A 21,042-nucleotide genomic window follows, 5' to 3' on the forward strand; every position below is an offset into this window, starting at 1 on the left:
TTTGGCAAAAATGCTTTTAGTTAAAGTTATGTGTTTCTTTCTAATGACACAGTGAGTCCACAGATCATCATCAATTCCTATAGCGGATTCTATTAAGGAGTCGTGGCAGGTGGTTCCTAAGATCGAAGGAGCAATCTCCACTTTGGCCAAGAGGACTACTATTCCCATAGAGGATAGTTCTTTTAAAGATCCAATGGATAAAAAATTGGAGGCTTTACTAAAAAAGATGTATGTCCACCAGGGTCTACAATGGCAACCTGCGGTGTGTATCGCCACTGTTACCAGCGCTGTGGCTTACTGGTTTGATGCGTTGTCTGAATCTCTTCAGACGGATACCCCTCTTGATGAGATCCAAGACAGGATTAAGGCTCTCAAGTTAGCCAATTCCTTCATTACAGATGCTTCCTTACAGGTTATTAAACTGGGAGCCAAAATTTCTGGTTTTGCGGTCCTAGCCCGCAGGGCCTTGTGGTTGAAGTCCTGGTTTGCGGATGTTTCATCTAAATCTAAGCTCATGGCTATTACTTACAAGGGTAAGACCTTGTTTGGACCTGGTTTGTTGGAAATTATCTCAGATGTTACTGGAGGGAAGGGTTCTTTTCTTCCTCAAGATAAAAAGAATAAGCAGAAGGGACATCAGAGTAATTTTCGTTCCTTTCGTAACTTTAAAGGCAAGTCTTCCTCCCCTTCCTCCAAGCAAGATCAAGCCAAGTCTTCCAGGAAGCCTAACTAGTCCTGGAATAAGGGAAATCTAAAAAGCCTTCAGCTGATTCCAAGTCAGCATGAAGGGTTGGCGCCTGATCCAGGAGAGGATCTTGTAGGGGGCAGACTCTCTTTTTTTCCCCAGGCTTGGATAAGAGATGTACCGGATCCCTGGGCGGTGGACATTGTCTCCCAGGGATACAAAATAGACTTCAAATCTTTTCCTCCCAGAGGCAGGTTTCTCCTCTCCAGATTATCTGTAGACCAGATAAAAAGAGATGCGTTCTTACATTGTGTCAAGGACCTTGCCGCCCTGGGGGTAATAATTCCAGATCCCTTTCAGGAAAGGGGTCTGTGAATTTACTTGAATCTGTTCGTAGTTCCCTAAACGGAGGGAACTTTTTAACCAATCCTAGATCTAAAATGTTTAAACAAGTTTCTCAGAGTGCCATCCTTCAAGATGGAGACTATACGCTCCATTCTTCCCTTGGTACAAGAGGGTCAGTTCATGACAACCATAGACCTAAAGGATGCATACTTTCATGTTCCCATTCACAGGGACCATCACAAGTTTCTGAGATTCGCCTTTTTGGACAATCATTTCCAGTTTGTGGCCCTTCCATTCGGCCTTGCCACAGCTCCCAGAAAAGTTATGTGTTTTTCTGCAGCATATGCATATATCCTGTGAGATCCCTATGCCCCAGTATTAAAAAACACCACACCTTCTTAGAGGATCTTGTATCACCCAAATTAAGTCTTCAGGAGCAACAAGCACTACTGCCATCTCTCTGAGAAAGTGTGGCGTTTGAATACTGGTGCATAGGCCCTCACAGGATATGTGTGTATGCCGTAGAAATAACAGTAATAACTTTTACTCTAAGCATTTTTTGTTAATGGCAGTATATTGCTAAAATACTTCTATTTCACATTGAAATGCACCCATGCACATTTAATTTTTTACCTTTCTATCCCTGTACGCTCGCATGCAACCCCTGCCCGTGCACAACCAATCACGGGCAGAAGCTGACAATCTCCCCGGTCGGATGAGACTGGGGAGATTGAGATTCTCCACCTAAGAGGTGTAAAACAGGGTGGTAGGGAAGCGGCGGTCTGATGACCGCTGCTTGATAAATCCTAATTGCAGGTTCTCTTGTGCGAACCTGCGGTCAAAGGGAGGGAGAAGGGCTTGATAAATCAAGCCCATAGTGTCTCTTAAGACTATTCTGCTGGTGCCTTTTTCTACAACTAGTGATATGTCAGAGCTGTACACTCTTCTTTGGGCTCATCTATCTAATTATAATTCAGCATAATGCAGTTTTTAGAATTGCATGTGTTATTGTGGCAGAACGAAGGTTCCTTCATCCTGTCCAAATTATAGAAAATCACGAAAATGTATCAGAACGTTTAAATATTCCTGTAAGTTATTAAGAAAATGAGGATTTTTTATTTTTCTTTTTGTCCACAAATCTTCCAAAAGTTTTTGTTTTTAGAAAAGCTTATAGAATCTGCTCTATGATCCCGATGGCGTGCAAAAAAAGTAATTTTTAAGGTCCAGGTTTTTTTATTTTCACTTGGGAGGTTGCAGCTTCCTTGTCTTGAGATTTTAATGTAAAATGTAGTTATGTACAATTTTGCAATATGATTTGCCCCCCTTTTCATGTAATTTAACTCTGAAATGGTTTTGTTTTTCATTCTTAGACCTGGCATAGTACCCTTCTGACTCATCAAGGCTAACCCTGCTACATATGTCTCTGATTGGCTTTAATGGATACCAACTGTAAAACAATGCCCTTTACACTAGCAATAGGACAGTGGCTAGCTTTGTTGTTGTCCGACTAAAGCATGGATTCACTCCATGGGTGGAATTTAGCTATTAAAAACAATTGCAGCAAACCAAATGTTAATTTGTTTAAAGGGACTGTTTAGTCTAGTCAAAATTAAACTTTCATGATTCAGATACAGAATGCAATTTTAAGAAACTTTCTAATTTACTCCTATTATCAATTTTTCCTCATTCTCTTTTATCTGTATTTGAAAAAGCAAGAATGTAAGCTTAGGAGCCGGCCCATTTTCGGTTCACCACCTGGGTAGCGCATGCTGATTGGTGTCTTTTATGGTATAACAAAAATGTCTTGTAATGATAAGGTGTTAACTGTCCCTTTTAACTGTCCCTTTTTAATGAGGGTAGCCGCATGATGCGCCTTGCATATTTTCACTGTATCTACCATTAGTGCAAGCAGTGTTTGGTAGATCTTTGTTAGAATGTGCTTTCTCAGGCAAAGGTTTTTCTACTCATCATTACCTCCATATGAGACACCTTTTGGTTAATATTTGTTTGTGCCTATGCCTCTCCGAGTTGTTTCAGGGTCAAAACTCTGACTAAATAGGTTTCTGCTTAGCTGTATATGCGCTAACTCATACAGGACAGGAAAGGGGTATATGTGTAGTTGGTAGGTGTCCCCACCCCCTCAGACTTGTGAAAGATCACAAAAGAAATTTTGCATGGGTGCACTTCAATTTTAAATAGAAGCATTTTTTGTAATATACTTACATTAGCAAAAATGCTACTAATAAAAGTTATTACTGTTTTTCCACAGCATACGCACATATCCTGTGAGGGGCCCATGCACCAGTATTCAAACACTACACGTTCTCAGAGCGACACAAATTATCTCTTCAGAAGCAATAAACACCACTGTTAGCTCTCTGAGAAGGTGGGGTGTTTGAATACCGGCGCACGGGCCCTCACAGAATATGAGCGTATACTGCAGGAAAAGAATTATAACTTTCACTGGAAATATATTTTTGCTAATAGAAGTGAATTAAATAAAATGCACCCATGCACATTTCATTTTTGACCTTTCTTTCCCTTTAATGCTTACTCTATAGGTCAGAGGCCTGTATTGATCTGCTGTTACTTTTCATGTGAAGAAATTCATTTCATATTATTGCAAATATCTGTCATATTTTCTTGGGCAATAAAACGTTTGCCATGAACAGCTACTGCTGCAGGAATACAATGAGCTTAGTGAACAAATGTTTGTGTGTTTCTAGTTTATGAATGTTACTTGGCAAGTTTAACCTATTTTATTTAATTTTTTTAGTCTCCGTTTAGAGAAAGAAAGAGAAAACTTTGAAAATAGTGATGCGTTTCTTGAAAAGCGGGTAGAGATCATGAACTCGAACAACCCAGTCTTTATTTTAAGAAACTATATTGCCCAAAACGCAATTGAATCTGCTGAAAATGGAGACTTTTCTGAGGTACGGTACAAAGCTTATTTAAATATGTTTTAATTTTTTTCTAATGACACGGTGAGTCCACGGATCATCATCGATTACTGTTGGGAATATCACTCCTGGCCAGCAGGAGGAGGCAAAGAGCACCACAGCAAAGCTGTTAAATATCACTTCCCTACCCACAACCCCCAGTCATTCTCTTTGCCTCTAGTGCAAGGAGGTGGTGAAGTAATTAGGTGTCCTGATTAAGTTTCTTCTATCAAGATTTTTTTTATTTTGAGGACAGGGTAAGATTGCTTTGATCTTCCATCACAATTTGGGTATAGCTGTACTCCACATTAGTCTCTTCATCAGGGCTGTGGTGGCTTTAAATCAGTTAGGAAAACGCAGCAAAGCACACTTTAAAAGTTCCTAACATGTTGCTGCCCTGGTATAGAAAGCCTGAGTAAGGTCCCTGTGAAGAGCGGCATCCTCTCAAACTTTGTGAGTCGTCTGACTGCCGGACGACTAGAATGCAGGTAAGTGCCCTTTGTTCTTCTGGGGCTAGAAGGCTGACACTGATGGGGTTAAGGACTCTTATCCTGTAATTTTATTTGGGACACACACCACTTAGTAAGGGTGTTTCTGGCAGTGTGCAGGCACTATAGATTTTTATACTATGGGGACTTAAGGGTTAATCTCCTTTTTGAGACTCAATTTAAAATGATCTATACTGGGGGGCGGAGCCTACAGTTGCAGAGACAGGACGTGTTTTGTGGGAGCTCCTGATTCCACTGCAGTGTTTCACACAATATTTTATTGTTTTTATTTACAAAAGTTTCTAATCCTGTAGATGGGGGCCGGAGGGATACTACAAGATTCAAGAAATTGACAGTCCTGGGGGAAACTCTCTGGATTGACCGCTCTGTCTATGTTTTGCAGCTAGGCCTCAAGGCTGCCACATCTATAGCGTGTCTGGCAGTTTTTGGAGCCGGGGCTTTCGCATATTCCCCCCCCTGGGAGACTGGGGTTACGAGTAGTACTACTTACTACACAACATTCAGTGCATAGCCACTGCTAATTCTAAAAGAAACAAAAGGAGAATAACCTGATACATATTTCCTGACACTGGAAATACTACAATCTAAAGGGAAAAGAGACATAACGTATCTGCACAGAACTCACGCACTGTTCTTTCAATATGGCGCTGGAACCTAAACTGATCGGCCGAGACGTTACAGCCATTCTGGAATCACACTTCAGTAAGCTGTGCAGAATGCTGGGTGGGGAATTTGCCTCCCTAAAAGGCATATGTGCAAGATTTAAGGGAGAGTCGCATGTGCCGCAAGAGTTACAAGCCAAATCCCTAAGGTACCCGATCCAAACGCCTGCTGGGATTTTAACTACCAAGCACCCGCTAAGCTCACTCCATGCTGAAAACTTCCCAAACAGTGACATAACCACTGTGTGTCAGCCGCCCAGCGAACTGATGGGGCACCCGATTAGTTTGGAGAAGAGACCCACATCCCTAAATGGAGTCGAGAGGAGGGGGGAGAACGCTGCAGAGGATTTTATGAGGTCGGCATCGCAGCAGAGTGTGAGCTGCAGCCTAGACCCACAAGCAATCTTACTGTCCGGTATCATCAAGGGACCTGTTTTCAACACTTGCGACCAGAAACCGGCAAATATACACTTCCAGCCATGTTTCACTACTCCGGAGGTTCCAGCTGTGACCTATGGGTCTCCCTCACGAGAGACAGCTTCGCATGGGAAGGTACTTACGCTGATGAGGCTTAGCAGTGAAGGCTGCATTTTTCAAACTTCTGGAAGGAGATTAATTAAAGTTACGTTCCTAACCCCTCTGCAGCGGTACCCCTACTTGCTCACTATCATGCCGGTAAGACTTTGTATCTCTTTCACCATGAGGGGGGGACATCGGCTAAATATGCTGGTACGACTATTTATTTCACCAGGGAGAGTGGGCATAGGCTAGAGAGCCGGTACTAGCTGTTACTCTCTTTCTGTAAGGGGAAAGAAGGTATGAAGTGTGTAAAAGAAGATGCCCCTTGCAAACTCTTGATGCTGCCCGCTGAGCCTCATAATGGAGCTACCCCATTAACCTGAAAACTCTATACCAGGGGCTCTAATGCGTGGCCGTAATTTATGGCTATCTGATCCCTAATCACCTTGATTCTTAAATGGGTCTGCTCTAGAGTTGTCATCTGGACTTTTCTGAGACTGTATCGAGTGGAGTCATCGGCAACTGTATGTGCCGAGATACCATGAGCAAACTATCTTATTTGGTTCTAAGGGATAGCTGGACTCTCCTTAAGTTAAGGATCTTATACAGAGACTGTATTAAAATAGTTGGTTTTGTATGTTTTTTGCTGCCTAAAGTCTAAGCACTTAACTGTGATGATCCTTGTCATATGGGGGATTGATACGCTTGAAAACTTGGGTGCGGTAGCATAGGTCTCATATATATGTATATATATATATATATGTATGTGTATATATATATATATATATATATATATATATATATATATACACACTACCTTGGGGATGTCCAACTAGATAAGAAATAAAAATGTTGTTCCTTGTGCACTTGAGGTTTCGGGATGGTTCATATGGCAACGTTGTTTAATAGTGTTTACCTTAATTTTTATGCACCTAAACTCCCATAGCTCCATAAGCACAATAGGTGGCTAGAGTAAAGCAGACTATAAATCAATTTACACTCTCAGATTGAGCCCAAAGATCAGCTTGCATGAATGAGAAGTCTGTCATTCACAGGGGGTTACCCATTACTTTTCTAAACTGCAGCATTGAAAGCTTTATATTTTCTACTTTATTTTATCAAGCCATAATAGGGAGTTTTGTAAATCTATACTACAATTGTTTAATGGTTAATAGACTGTGTCAAGGCATTAAGTTTATATATCAGGTCTAGCTCTGGTCCCAGCGTTGGGACCATAATTTACTTATATCACACTTGTAATGTTCTTTTATGTAAGATATTGATTTCCTTTGTCCTTATGTTATCATATCTCCTGGACTTTAACTAATTCACTTGAAAGGTCCAAGAGTGACCTAACATATCAAATATGGAGCAGACAAATGAGGTCTTTAAATCAAACTATTTTCAATTGGTGTGATCAGAAGATATTATCTTGTATGTTATCTATAACTGTTGTATGTTTTTTGTCCTTAATAAAAAATAAAAAATAAAAAAATAATAAAAAAAAAAAAATGATCTATACTCTGTTTTGGGCGCCTTGCAAACGAACCAGCGCCATTATTATGAGGAGGATACTATGACTGACTGAGTGTGGTGCATAGAACCTCTGTAGCGTAGTCTCCTGTTTATCCGTGATACACAGCATAGTCAGTGTGATTCTCTGCTGGGACAGACTTTTTTAAGAATGGTGACAGAGTAAATACGGCTTAGTAATGGCAGGATGAAGCGTGATTTTTGCATGCTTCATCTCCATGCCGTTCTTGGCATGTCTCTGCCTTCTTTTTCCTTCATTAAGAGGAGCCGCGCCATTTTGGTCTATCTCTTATAGCATGCGCTCTGAGTTTCATGTAGCCCCGCCTTGGCTCCGGTTGTGATCGGAGCGGCGATCTTTCAGCTCAGTGTCTGGTTCGGCTCGGTTAAAACAGAGTCAGAATAGACCCGGGTTACTTGTGAAGATTTTTTTTCTATGTCCTGAACCAGGACAATGGCCTCAAGTTATACTGATATTGAGCTAGTCACACATGTTTAAGCCAAGGAGTGTAACACTCTGCATTATTTAATGGTCTGTTTTGGGGAGTTTAATTTCTTCTGTTAAGTGTGATCAGTCCACGGGTCATCATTACTTCTGGGATATTACTCCTCCCCAACAGGAAGTGCAAGAGGATTCACCCAGCAGAGCTGCATATAGCTCCTCCCCTCTACGTCACTCCCAGTCATTCTCTTGCACCCAACGACTAGATAGGATGTGTGAGAGGACTATGGTGATTATACTTGGTTTTATATCTTCAATCAAGAGTTTGTTATTTTAAAATAGCACCGGAGTGTGTTATTATCTCTCTGGCAGAGTTTGAAGAAGAATCTACCAGAGTTTTTGTTATGATTTTAGCCGGAGTAGTTAAGATCATATTGCTGTTTCTCGGCCATCTGAGGAGAGGTAAACTTCAGATCAGGGGACAGCGGGCAGATGAATCTGCATAGAGGTATGTAGCAGTTTTTATTTTCTGACAATGGAATTGATGAGAAAATCCTGCCATACCGATATAATGTCATGTATGTATACTTTACACTTCAGTATTCTGGGGAATGGTACTTCACTAGAATTACACTGTAAGAAATACATAAAGCTGTTTAATAACTAGAGATTATGTTTAACGTTTTTGCTGGAATGTAAAATCGTTTTCATTTACTGAGGTACTGAGTGATTAAATGTTTGGGCACTATTTTTCCACTTGGCAGTTGCTTAATTTGTTTTCTGACAGTTTCTGTTCTCCCTCACTGCTGTGTGTGAGGGGGAGGGGCCGTTTTTTGGCGCTTTTACTACGCATCAAATATTTCAGTCAGCAACTTATTGTATTCCTTGCATGATCCGGTTCATCTCTACAGAGCTCAGGGGTCTTCAAAACTTATTTTGAGGGAGGTAATTTCTCTCAGCAGAGCTGTGAGAATTATAGTTTGACTGAGATAAAAAACGTTTATTCTGTAATTTGTTTCCTGCTTTCAGAATTTGTTATCTTTGCTAATGGGATTAAACCTTTGCTAAAGTTGTGTTGTTTACAAGGATTGAGGCTATAACTGTTTCAATTTATTAATTTTCAACTGTCATAGATCTTCTGTGCTTCTTAAAGGCACAGTACGTTTTAATATTATTCTAATTGAATTGTATTTCCAAGTTGCAAGTTTATTTGCTAGTGTGTTAAACATGTCTGATTCAGAGGATGATACCTGTGTCATTTGTTGCAATGCCAAAGTGGAGCCCAATAGAAATGTATGTACTAACTGTATTGATACTACTTTAAATAAAAGTCAATCTGTACAAATTGAACAAATTTCACCAAACAACGAGGGGAGAGTTATGCCGACTAACTCGCCTCACGTGTCAGTACCTACATCTCCCGCTCAGAGGGAGGTGCGTGATATTGTAGCGCCGAGTACATCTGGGCGGCCATTACAAATCACATTACAGGATATGGCTACTGTTATGACTGAGGTTTTGGCTAAATTACCAGAACTAAGAGGTAAGCGTGATCACTCTGGGGTGAGAACAGAGTGCGCTGATAATATTAGGGCCATGTCAGACACTGCGTCACAGGTGGCAGAACATGAGGACGGAGAACTTCATTCTGTGGGTGACGGTTCTGATCCAAACAGACTGGATTCAGATATTTCAAATTTTAAATTTAAACTGGAAAACCTCCGTGTATTACTAGGGGAGGTGTTAGCGGCTCTGAATGATTGTAACACAGTTGCAATACCAGAGAAAATGTGTAGGTTGGATAAATATTTTGCGGTACCGACGAGTACTGAGGTTTTTCCTATACCTAAGAGACTTACTGAAATCGTTACTAAGGAGTGGGATAGACCCGGTGTGCCGTTCTCACCCCCTCCGATATTTAGAAAAATGTTTCCAATAGACGCCACCACAAGGGACTTATGGCAAACGGTCCCTAAGGTGGAGGGAGCAGTTTCTACCTTAGCTAAGCGTACCACTATCCCGGTGGAGGATAGCTGTGCTTTTTCAGATCCAATGGATAAAAAGTTAGAGGGTTACCTTAAGAAAATGTTTGTTCAACAAGGTTTTATATTGCAACCCCTTGCATGCATTGCGCCGATCACGGCTGCAGCGGCATTCTGGATTGAGTCTCTGGAAGAGAACATTGGTTCAGCTACTCTGGACGACATTACGGACAGGCTTAGAGTCCTTAAACTAGCTAATTCATTCATTTCGGAGGCCGTAGTACATCTTACTAAACTTACGGCGAAGAATTCAGGATTCGCCATTCAGGCACGCAGGGCGCTGTGGCTAAAATCCTGGTCAGCTGATGTTACTTCTAAGTCTAAATTGCTTAATATACCTTTCAAAGGGCAGACCTTATTCGGGCCCGGGTTGAAAGAGATTATCGCTGACATTACAGGAGGTAAAGGCCATGCCCTGCCTCAGGACAAAGCCAAAGCCAAGACTAGACAGTCTAATTTTCGTTCCTTTCGTAATTTCAAAGCTGGAGCAGCATCAACTTCCTCTGCACCAAAACAGGAAGGAGCTGTTGCTCGCTACAGACAAGGCTGGAAACCTAACCAGTCCTGGAACAAGGGCAAGCAGACTAGGAAACCTGCTGCTGCCCCTAAAACAGCATGAATTGAGGGCCCCCGATCCGGGATCGGATCTAGTGGGGGGCAGACTTTCTCTCTTCGCCCAGGCTTGGGCAAGAGATGTTCAGGATCCCTGGGCGCTAGAGATAATATCTCAGGGATACCTTCTGGACTTCAAATACTCTCCTCCAAGAGAGAGATTTCATCTGTCAAGATTGTCAACAATCCAGACAAAGAAAGAGGCGTTTCTACGCTGCGTACAAGAGCTCTTGTTAATGGAAGTAATCCATCCAGTTCCACGATCGGAACAGGGACAGGGGTTTTACTCAAATCTGTTTGTGGTTCCCAAAAAAGAGGGAACTTTCAGACCAATCCTGGACTTAAAGATCCTAAACAAATTCCTAAGAGTTCCATTGTTCAAGATGGAGACTATTCGGACAATTTTACCTATGATCCAAGAGGGTCAGTACATGACCACTGTAGATTTAAAAGATGCTTACCTTCACATACCGATTCACAAAGATCATTATCGGTACCTAAGGTTTGCCTTCCTAGACAGGCATTACCAGTTTGTGGCTCTTCCATTCGGATTGGCTACAGCTCCAAGAATCTTCACAAAGGTTCTGGGTGCTCTTCTGGCGGTACTAAGACCGCGGGGAATCTCGGTAGCTCCATACCTAGGCGACATTCTGATACAAGCTTCAAGCTTTCAAACTGCCAAGTCTCATACAGAGTTAGTGCTGGCATTTCTAAGGTCACATGGATGGAAGGTGAACGAAAAGAAAAGTTCACTCGTTCCACTCACAAGAGTTTCCCTTCCTGGGGACTCTTATAGATTCTGTAGAAATGAAGATTTACCTGACAGAGGACAGGCTAACAAGACTTCAAAGTGCTTGCCGCACCCTTCATTCCATTCAACACCCGTCAGTGGCTCAATGCATGGAGGTAATCGGCTTAATGGTAGCGGCAATGGACATAGTACCCTTTGCACGCTTACACCTCAGACCACTGCAACTGTGCATGCTAAGTCAGTGGAATGGGGATTACTCAGACTTATCCCCTTCTCTGAATCTGGATCAAGAGACCAGAAATTCTCTTCTATGGTGGCTTTCTCAGCCACATCTGTCCAGGGGGATGCCATTCAGCAGACCAGACTGGACAATTGTAACAACAGACGCCAGCCTTCTAGGTTGGGGTGCCGTCTGGAATTCTCTGAAGGCTCAGGGACAATGGAGTCAGGAGGAGAGTCTCCTGCCAATAAACATTCTGGAATTGAGAGCAGTTCTCAATGCCCTCCTGGCTTGGCCCCAGTTGACAACTCGGGGGTTCATCAGGTTTCAGTCGGACAACATCACGACTGTAGCTTACATCAACCATCAGGGAGGGACAAGAAGCTCCCTAGCTATGATGGAAGTATCAAAGATAATTCGCTGGGCAGAGTCTCACTCTTGCCACCTGTCAGCAATCCACATCCCGGGAGTGGAGAACTGGGAGGCGGATTTCTTAAGTCGTCAGACTTTTCATCCGGGGGAGTGGGAACTCCATCCGGAGGTCTTTGCCCAAATACTTCGACGTTGGGGCAAACCAGAGATAGATCTCATGGCGTCTCGACAGAACGCCAAGCTTCCTCGTTACGGGTCCAGATCCAGGGATCCAGGAGCAGTCCTGATAGATGCTCTGTCAGCACCTTGGGACTTCAGGATGGCTTACGTATTTCCACCCTTCCCGATGCTTCCTCGATTGATTGCCAGAATCAAACAAGAGAGAGCATCAGTGATTCTAATAGCACCTGCGTGGCCACGCAGGACTTGGTATGCAGACCTGGTGGACATGTCATCCTGTCCACCTTGGTCTCTACCTCTGAAACAGGACCTTCTGATACAGGGTCCCTTCAAACATCAAAATCTAACTTCTCTGAAGCTGACTGCTTGGAAATTGAACGCTTGATTTTATCAAGACGTGGGTTTTCTGAGTCAGTTATTGATACCTTAATACAGGCTAGGAAACCTGTTACCAGAAAGATTTACCATAAGATATGGCGTAAATACCTATATTGGTGTGAATCCAAAGGTTACTCTTGGAGTAAGGTTAGGATTCCTAGGATATTGTCTTTTTTACAAGAAGGTTTAGAAAAGGGTTTATCTGCTAGTTCATTAAAGGGACAGATCTCAGCTCTGTCCATTCTGTTACACAAACGTCTGTCAGAAGTTCCTGACGTCCAGGCTTTTTGTCAGGCTTTGGCCAGGATTAAGCCTGTGTTTAAAACTGTTGCTCCACCATGGAGTTTAAACCTGGTTCTTAATGTTTTACAGGGCGTTCCGTTTGAACCCCTTCATTCCATTGATATAAAGTTGTTATCTTGGAAAGTTCTATTTTTAATGGCTATTTCCTCGGCTCGAAGAGTCTCTGAATTATCAGCCTTACATTGTGATTCTCCTTATTTGATTTTTCATTCGGATAAGGTAGTTCTGCGTACTAAACCTGGGTTCTTACCTAAGGTAGTTACTAACAGGAATATCAATCAAGAGATTGTTGTTCCTTCTTTGTGCCCAAATCCTTCTTCGAAGAAGGAACGTCTACTGCACAACCTGGATGTAGTCCGTGCTCTAAAATTTTACTTACAGGCAACTAAGGAATTTCGACAAACGTCTTCTCTGTTTGTCGTTTACTCTGGGCAGAGGAGAGGTCAAAAGGCTTCTGCTACCTCTCTTTCTTTTTGGCTTCGTAGCATAATTCGTTTAGCTTATGAGACTGCTGGACAGCAGCCTCCTGAAAGAATTACAGCTCATTCTACTAGAGCTGTGGCTTCCACTTGGGCCTTCAAGAATGAGGCCTCTGTTGAGCAGATTTGCAAGGCTGCAACTTGGTCTTCGCTTCATACTTTTTCCAAATTTTACAAATTTGACACTTTTGCTTCATCGGAGGCTATTTTTGGGAGAAAGGTTCTTCAGGCAGTGGTTCCTTCTGTATAAAGAGCCTGCCTATCCCTCCCGTCATCCGTGTACTTTTGCTTTGGTATTGGTATCCCAGAAGTAATGATGACCCGTGGACTGATCACACTTAACAGAAGAAAACATAATTTATGCTTACCTGATAAATTCCTTTCTTCTGTAGTGTGATCAGTCCACGGCCCGCCCTGTTTTTAAGGCAGGTAAATATTTTTTTTTTTAATTTATACTCCAGTCACCACTTCACCCTTGGCTTTTCCTTTCTCGTTGGTCCTTGGTCGAATGACTGGGAGTGACGTAGAGGGGAGGAGCTATATGCAGCTCTGCTGGGTGAATCCTCTTGCACTTCCTGTTGGGGAGGAGTAATATCCCAGAAGTAATGATGACCCGTGGACTGATCACACTACAGAAGAAAGGAATTTATCAGGTAAGCATAAATTATGTTTTTTTTAGGTATCCCCCTGTAGTTCTGGTAAACAACCAGGGTGATTTGCAATTCTGCTTGCAGCAAAATTCTGTTCCTAAGAAAATAACATTTTCTTGTCCCTTTATATATTTTTTTCAACAATAAAGTTTTGTTTATTGTTTTACTGATACACTGCAATGTTTAACTATATTTGTATATGTTAATAGTGCTACCTGAATATGCCTTTCAGAGCTCTTTATTCTGGGGCGAATTTTAAAAGATATTTCCCTTTGAGTCTCATGTCTCCCAGGATGATGCTGTTCAGGCAATGCCACAGCTTCTCCTTACTTGTCCCAAGCCTCTATGGTGTCACATGCAGTGCCCTGCAGTTCCTCTAATTCTCCTGGAGGAGTGTTTTTGCTTACAGATTTGTAACTCGGGTATCTTTTGTGATATCTGCAGTTTTGTCTGTTTTTCCTTACATACAGGGAAAATACAGGAGGACATTTACTTTTTCAGATAGTAAGGTTTCTGCTTATTCTGTAATCAGATCGCCCCTCTCCTAATCTGGTGAGGAGATTCCGCTGGTTCCTGATGGGAATTTCAGATTTGAACAGTATAATTCCTTCATTTGATGCTGGAGTGGACTACTTCAGATGTATGCTTGCACATCTCGTGTACTGTTAAAGGAGGTTTTAGCTACCTGGTCGACACCGATACTCCTGTCGTCGTCAACTTTATCAGTTTATAAGATTTTTCTTCCTAGGTGGAAGTGTTTCTAGTCGTGCTATGGAGATTCCACAGGAATGGGAGGTACTGAAGATACCTTTCCCTCTGTCTCCCATCCTTTTAAAGGACTTTTCTGTCGCTGGCTCCATTTAAATGCAACTTGTAGAAGCTTTTCTACTGGGGCCAGAGAGCTTAGACCCCTATGGAGGGTAGCTAGCTTTTTCGGGTCCTTAGATAAAAGGACAGATAGCTCAGCATGCTATTGCCCTGTGGCTGAGCTCGGAAGCAGCCAAAGGGTTGCAGGTTCGATCTTCGGCGAGGTCCACTCAGTCTTTCATCCTTCCGAGGTTGATAAAATGTGCAGCGCCTTGAGACCTTTACGGGTGATTAGCCGCTATTTACAATGCAAAGTACTATTACATTGTATTTAGAAACTGTAGTTTAATTGTTCTTTCAGAGCAATGTATTGTCATAAAATTGTTGTGCTAGCCCGCTGATGGCTATTGTGGCCTAGTGGTTAGCAAGCCTGGCTTGAAGGCTCATGATTCAGAGCTCGTAACCAGTCATGGACCTTTGTGTCCTTCTTTCAATACTTAACAAATCAACATGTATTTTAACGCATTGTGGCTGATTTATTGGTCAGCAAAGAAACCTACCTGTGGCTCAGTGATTCAGCCTTGGTTCATAGCTCTGTAGTAGCAGCTTCAATGTTTTAGGTTTCTAGAATTCCATGCTTCTGGTTTTTCTTTTCAAGGATGAGACCTTGTTGGATTTGATCTGGCAGAATTATCCTCCTTCCACATGTTAAGATAGTAGGACTAACGGAAGGTTTGTTTTTTCTGTTTTCTGCAGGGTTTGTCAGGTCTTAGTTTCCAACTAATCTCAGTTTAATCTAAGATTTCCTTCCGTGGGCAGATTTCTCCTTCTAGAGTATCTGCTGTCCAGTTTTGATGAGAGGTTTTCCTTGAACTGGATTCAAGATCTTAATCTCTGGGAGTGATTGTTCTAGTCTGGGAATGAGATCTAGGTATTTCCTCAAGTTTTTAACAGATTCTGACCTTCAAAGCAGTACCCACTTTCCTTTGGTACAAGAGGGGTCTGTTCATAGCGAACATAGACCTGAGGGATGTGTATATTTTGTTCCCATGATCGGTTTCTTGTCAAGTTTCGTCATCCTAGAGGGACTTCTAGGTCTCTGAATATGATCAGGTGTCATCCTTCTTTCGAGCAATCTCTTTTTCAAGATACCTTGTCCAGTTTTCTTTCCTATGGTGGGAAATTATTCTGGAGAGGAGTTCCTTTACTCTATCTACAAGGGTGATTTATGGGGGATCTTCATAGATTCTCTGTCTAATAGAAGTTCTTTATCTGGGACCAGGTAATCAAGGAGTTTTTTCCTTTTGTTCTTCCTGCTGTCTTCTGTCCGGCCATCAGCAATCTCTGGTGGTTCGGTGGATAGCCGAGTCGTTTTGCAACCAGATGGTTGGGTGGGAATTGCTATTATGGGTTCCATAGATATAATTTCCTTTGCTAGTTTCTCTAAAATGGAAAATGTTCAGATCTAACTCGGTGGATATATCAGGATCAGTGGAGGAGAGACTCCCTCCTTTACTGGTTTTCAGGAGTACCTGTCTCAGGGCGTGTGCTTCTGGAAACATTCCTGGAAGGCATGGGGATTTATATTCTCGAAAGTGTCTGCGTTCCTCTAAGTATGAGGGTGAGTTACGTTACTCTGATGGCTTGGCCTCAGTTGTCATTTAATTGGCATTTCATCTCTATGACTTAATTTATCTACTATGGGGGAACTCAAAGTTCCTTAGTCTTGTAGGAGGTGATTTGATTGTTCAGTGGCAATTCACAATGGCTGTTTGTTCTCCTCTCTAGGGGTGAACAAATGGATTTTTAATCAGTCTGTTAATTCACTCTGGCAAGTGGTTCTCCATCCGGAGTTGTCTTCCAGGTAAACCCTAAAATGGGGGATTCTGGAGTTGGCTACTACCGTTTCGGCAGACTGCCAAGCTTATGTGGTTAAGTTCAGGGTCATGTGATAGCAAACTACCTTGCTAAAATTTCTGGTGGTTTTTTTCTTAGTAATCAGTCTTGCATATCTAATTCCTCAGTTTTTCTCTCCTATCGTATCTAGAAGGAGAAAGAGTTGATTAATCTATAGCTCCTGCGTGGCTTCGCAGGATCTGGTATGCAGACCTAGAGTAATGGTCTCCTCTTCTTGGAGACTGTTTCTGAGTAAGGACCTTCTGAATAGGGCCCCTTCCTTCATTTTATTTTTGTTTTCTCTAAAGCTTACTGCTTAGATATTGATCGCTTAGTTGGTCTAGGCATGGTTTTTCTGCCTCTGTCTTTAAGACCATGTTTCAGGCTTGCATGCCAATTACTAGAAGGTTTTCCATAAGATTTAGTGTAAATATCTTATTTGTTTGACTCCAAGGGTTTCTCTTGGAGTTGGGTCAGGATTCCTGGGAATTGTCTTTCTCCAAGAAGGCTTGGAGTAGGCAGTACCCTCAGGGGTCAGATCTCTGTATTATACATTCTGCTATACAGGTGTCTCATGGATGTGCCGGGTGCCCAATCTTTTTGTCAGAGCTGGGTCGGCATCAGGCCTGTGTTAAATCAGTTGCTCCACTTTGGAGTCTTAACATTGTTCTTTTAGCCTTGCATCATGCCCTGTTTGAGCCTATACATTTCTTAGATATTAAGATGTTATCTTGGAAGGTTTTGTTTCTACTAAGAGAGTCTCTGAACTCTCGGTGTTGCTTTATGGTTCCCCTTATCTTATCTTTTCCAAATAAGTTGGCTCTGCGTACTATGTTAGTTTCCCTTCCTAGAGTGGTTTCAAATAGGTATACTGGTCAGGAAATAGTTGTACCCTATTCCTTCTTCTTATAAGGAGTGTTTGTTCCACAACCTAGTTGTGGTGCGTGAGCAGACGTTCTTCTTGCAGGCGACTAAGGTCTTCCGTTTTTCTTCTGTTTTGTTTGTCTGTTTCTCTGGGAAACACAAAGGTCAGAGAACTCAGGCACCTCTGCACCTTGTGTTGCTTCCTTTCTCAACTTTCCTTGGTCGAATGACTGGGGGTTGTGGGTAGGGAAGTGATACTTAACAGCTTTGCTGTGGTGCTCTTTGCCTCCTCCTGCTGGCCAGGAGTGACATCCCCAACAGTAATTGATGATGATCCGTGGACTCACCGTGTCAAGAAAGAAATTTATCAGGTAAGCATAAATTTCGTTTTCCATCTTTTTAATATCTAACTGAAAATCAAATCCGTACCTTTTGCATAAATTAACTTAAAACATGTAAATGTGTGTTTGTTTGTATAATTATTATCTTAGCAGAGTTGAAAGGCTGAAAGGGAAATTTAAAAGTACTTGTTTTTCCACATGTTGCATAGAATATATTTCTGAACATCTGAGTATAAAATAACTTTAAGCGTTTAAACTTTCATTTTCAAAATCTGCATTGTTTACATGGACACCATACTAAAAAATGTTTCCTCTTAATGTGTTCCAAATGACGTGTAATACATACTGCAGGGTATTAAATGTATGTGAACTAGTTACTTCATGTTTATTTTTTTATAGTGTAAAAAGGTTTTTTTTGCTCTTAAAATCATCACCTGTTTTCAAGGACATGCCCATATATATAGGCTGAACCTGCAGTTAAAGTGTGTAAACATAGGTATTGAAATGCTAACTATGGTTGGGCACAATCAGTTATTTTAGATACAAAACAAATTTATATCCCCCAGTAAGCAAAAATTACGTATCTTTTCTACAAAAAATGTGTTTGTTCATATATTCTGTGTAGATGGAAGCTTCTAAAGGTAAAATCAGCTATTTTAAATGACAAAATAAAGGTAAACGAGCTGTGTGCAAACAATTCAATACACTCCAGTAGGTAAAATTGACCACAGGAACACATTAAAGGGGAGAAATGTTAAAATACAATGTCCCTTTTAATATATTAATGAGCTACTACACTTCTAAAATTGTCAGTGTTAGGTTACAGAAAAAAATGGTCAAATCAAGAAAGTACATTTGAACTACACATAATAAAATATTTTATTGGAATTTAACTTGTCCCTTTAAACTACAGTCCCTGCTAATAATTATCACTCCAGCAAGCTTGTGAGTGCATGCACAAAATACTCTTTTGCCTTCATAAACGGTGCACTTTTACATTTTCTCCTAGTCATCCATTTTACCTACAGGAGTGTATAATATTGTTTTCAAACAGCTCTGAAATGGCTATTTTAAACTAATGAAACCTATACTGAAAATGCCGTATTGGCTATAGATAATGTATGTAAATAAGAGGCAGCAGAAGCAATCAGCTTCCCGGTCAGTTACTGAAGAGGGAGTGGTTTCAATATGTGAGTGACACTTTCTCATGCACTAGCAATTATCTCCGAACCATGTTGTCTATAATCTTCCCAATTTTTTTCTTTCGTGATTTAGATAGAGCAGGCAATTTTAAGCAACTTTCTCATTTACTCCTATTATCAATTTTTCTTTGTTCTCTTGCTATCTTTATTTGAAAAAGAAGGCATCTAAACTTTTTTTGGGATCAGAACTCTGGACAGCAGTTTTTGATTGGCGGATGAATTTATCCACCAATCAGCAAGGACAACCTAGGTTGTTCACCAAAAATGGGCTGGCATCTAAACTTACATTCTTGCATTTCAAATAAAGATACCAAGAGAATGAAGAAAAATTGATAATAGGAGTAAATTAGAAAGTTGCTTAAAATGTCATGCTCTATCTGAATCACGAAAGAAAAAATTTGGGTTCAGTGTCCCTTTAAGATTTTCTCCAACCACTTGTATGTTCCTTTCATTTTTATGAGTTGACAAGATGCTCATGTATTATGCATATTTTCTCTAGGTGAGACGTGTATTGAAGATGCTGGAAAATCCATACCAAGGAGAAGAATATTTAGCTGAAATCCAGGATGAACCATCAGAGGAAGAAGTTTTAGCTGCTTCTGCTGCCTGTAGCGCTTCCAAACCTACCTACTACAGCAAACCTCCACTTTGGGCTTCAGAGCTGTGTGTCACATGATCGTCATAATGGCCTTGCTGACCTATTTATAGTTGAAGAACATAGCTATTCTTTGACTAAAAAAAATCAGCTAGGCCATAAGCAAATACTATCTGGTTGCTAAAACAGTTTATTTGGTTGTTCATAAAGTTTTAATGACGATGGTACAATCAAGTACACATATTACTGCAGTTTGCTTATTTTATTTAAATGACGCCCTCTGCATCTAGATGTAACTGTTTGTATATGAAGGCTTAAATGTCAATTCAGAAATCTGACACATTTTAGTCTGATGTTAACCTAATAGTAACTGCAAAAGAAAGGTGAACAAATACGTACAGACTACTTTTACCTGGAACGCAATGCTTATTTACACGCACAACATTTATAAAAGGGACATAAATCTAAACTTTCTTCAGCGATTCAGAGTATACAATTTTAAACAACTTTCCAATTTACTAAGTCCTATTATTAGAATTGTCTTTGTTTTCTCTGTATCCTTGAAAAGAAGAAGTGTGCACAGCTCTGCAGCACTAGCACTATTTCTTTTGTAGTGCTTCAGACACTACCTTTTTAGATATCTCTTCAACAAAGAACACTAAGAAAATGTGCTAATATTGGTAAATTGGAAACCTTTTTTTATTATTTGCTCTGTCTGAACCATGAAAGAAAAATGTTGGGTTTCGTGTCCCTTTTAAATAATTAAGTAGAATTTTTATTTTGTAAATGATTCTTATGGTGAAAAAATAAAAATATTTTTGTTTACATTTTGTTCTCTCCCTTTCTTAAATGAACAGTAAACACCTTAATAGATTTATATAACACATTTAGTTATACATAATGAAACAACTTTGAAATATATATTTTCATGATTTCTTTTGCCCCCTTTTCATGTAATTTAGCTCTGAAACTTGTGGATTTTCTCTTTCTGAGAACTAGAAAGAAACGTTGCTGACCCCTCAAGGCTGTCTCTGCTCTATATCTATCCCTAATTGGCTTTAACTGATAACTGCAGAACAATGCATTCCTAGCCTTGTCTACAAACTCGAGCCCTGGCTCAGTGGGTGGAATTTGGCTACCAAAAAAAACAAATGCAACAAACAAGATGTTAATTTGTTTTAAAAAAACTTTAAGACTGATGTTATTTTATAGCAACACTGCAGCAATGCCTTGTAATTAAAATGTGTTTACTGTCCCTTTAAGCTACATTTTTATGGGAAAATGAACGCTCAGGGCTGAAATGTATGGCAAAATGTCAGAATATTAAATGTGCAATAAAATATTTTTCATTCTTTTTATGCTTTCAAAAATGAGGTAAAGAAATGTAAAAAGAAAATCCAAACATATCAGTAATCCCCAAACCTTTAAAGTACCAGTAAATAAAGTAGATTTGCATAATTAGCAAATGCACGATAAAAAGACGACAATGCACTATCACTTATTCTTAAAGGTACAGTACACTGTAAAATTGTTTTTCCATAAATGTATTTTAAATGACTTGTTATACCAACTGCAGAGTATAAAATATTTGAGAAATTGCATTTTCAGGTTTATTTGTGTATCTGAAGTAGCTGGTTTTCTGCTTTGAAACCACAGCCTATTACAATGGGTTGAGCTTCAGGTAATATCAGATCTCATTATGTTATCACTTTTATGTAC

At 40.6% G+C, this 21,042-nt stretch overlaps 1 protein-coding gene across 1 annotated transcript in view; it reads left to right on the top strand.

Moving 5' to 3' along the window:
- SELENOO (selenoprotein O) overlaps nucleotides 1–20,677 on the top strand; it is a 132,414-nt gene extending 111,737 nt beyond the window's left edge. The window contains exons 8-9 of the mRNA XM_053716636.1: nucleotides 3,807–3,963; nucleotides 19,228–20,677. Of these exons, the coding sequence (XP_053572611.1) occupies nucleotides 3,807–3,963; nucleotides 19,228–19,413 (343 nt within the window). The 3' untranslated portion in view covers nucleotides 19,414–20,677. The remainder of the gene's footprint in view (nucleotides 1–3,806; nucleotides 3,964–19,227) is intronic.
- Nucleotides 20,678–21,042: the final 365 nt, after the last annotated feature.

Source organism: Bombina bombina, chromosome 6, assembly GCF_027579735.1.
Source record: "Bombina bombina isolate aBomBom1 chromosome 6, aBomBom1.pri, whole genome shotgun sequence".
Classification (NCBI taxonomy): domain Eukaryota; kingdom Metazoa; phylum Chordata; class Amphibia; order Anura; family Bombinatoridae; genus Bombina; species Bombina bombina.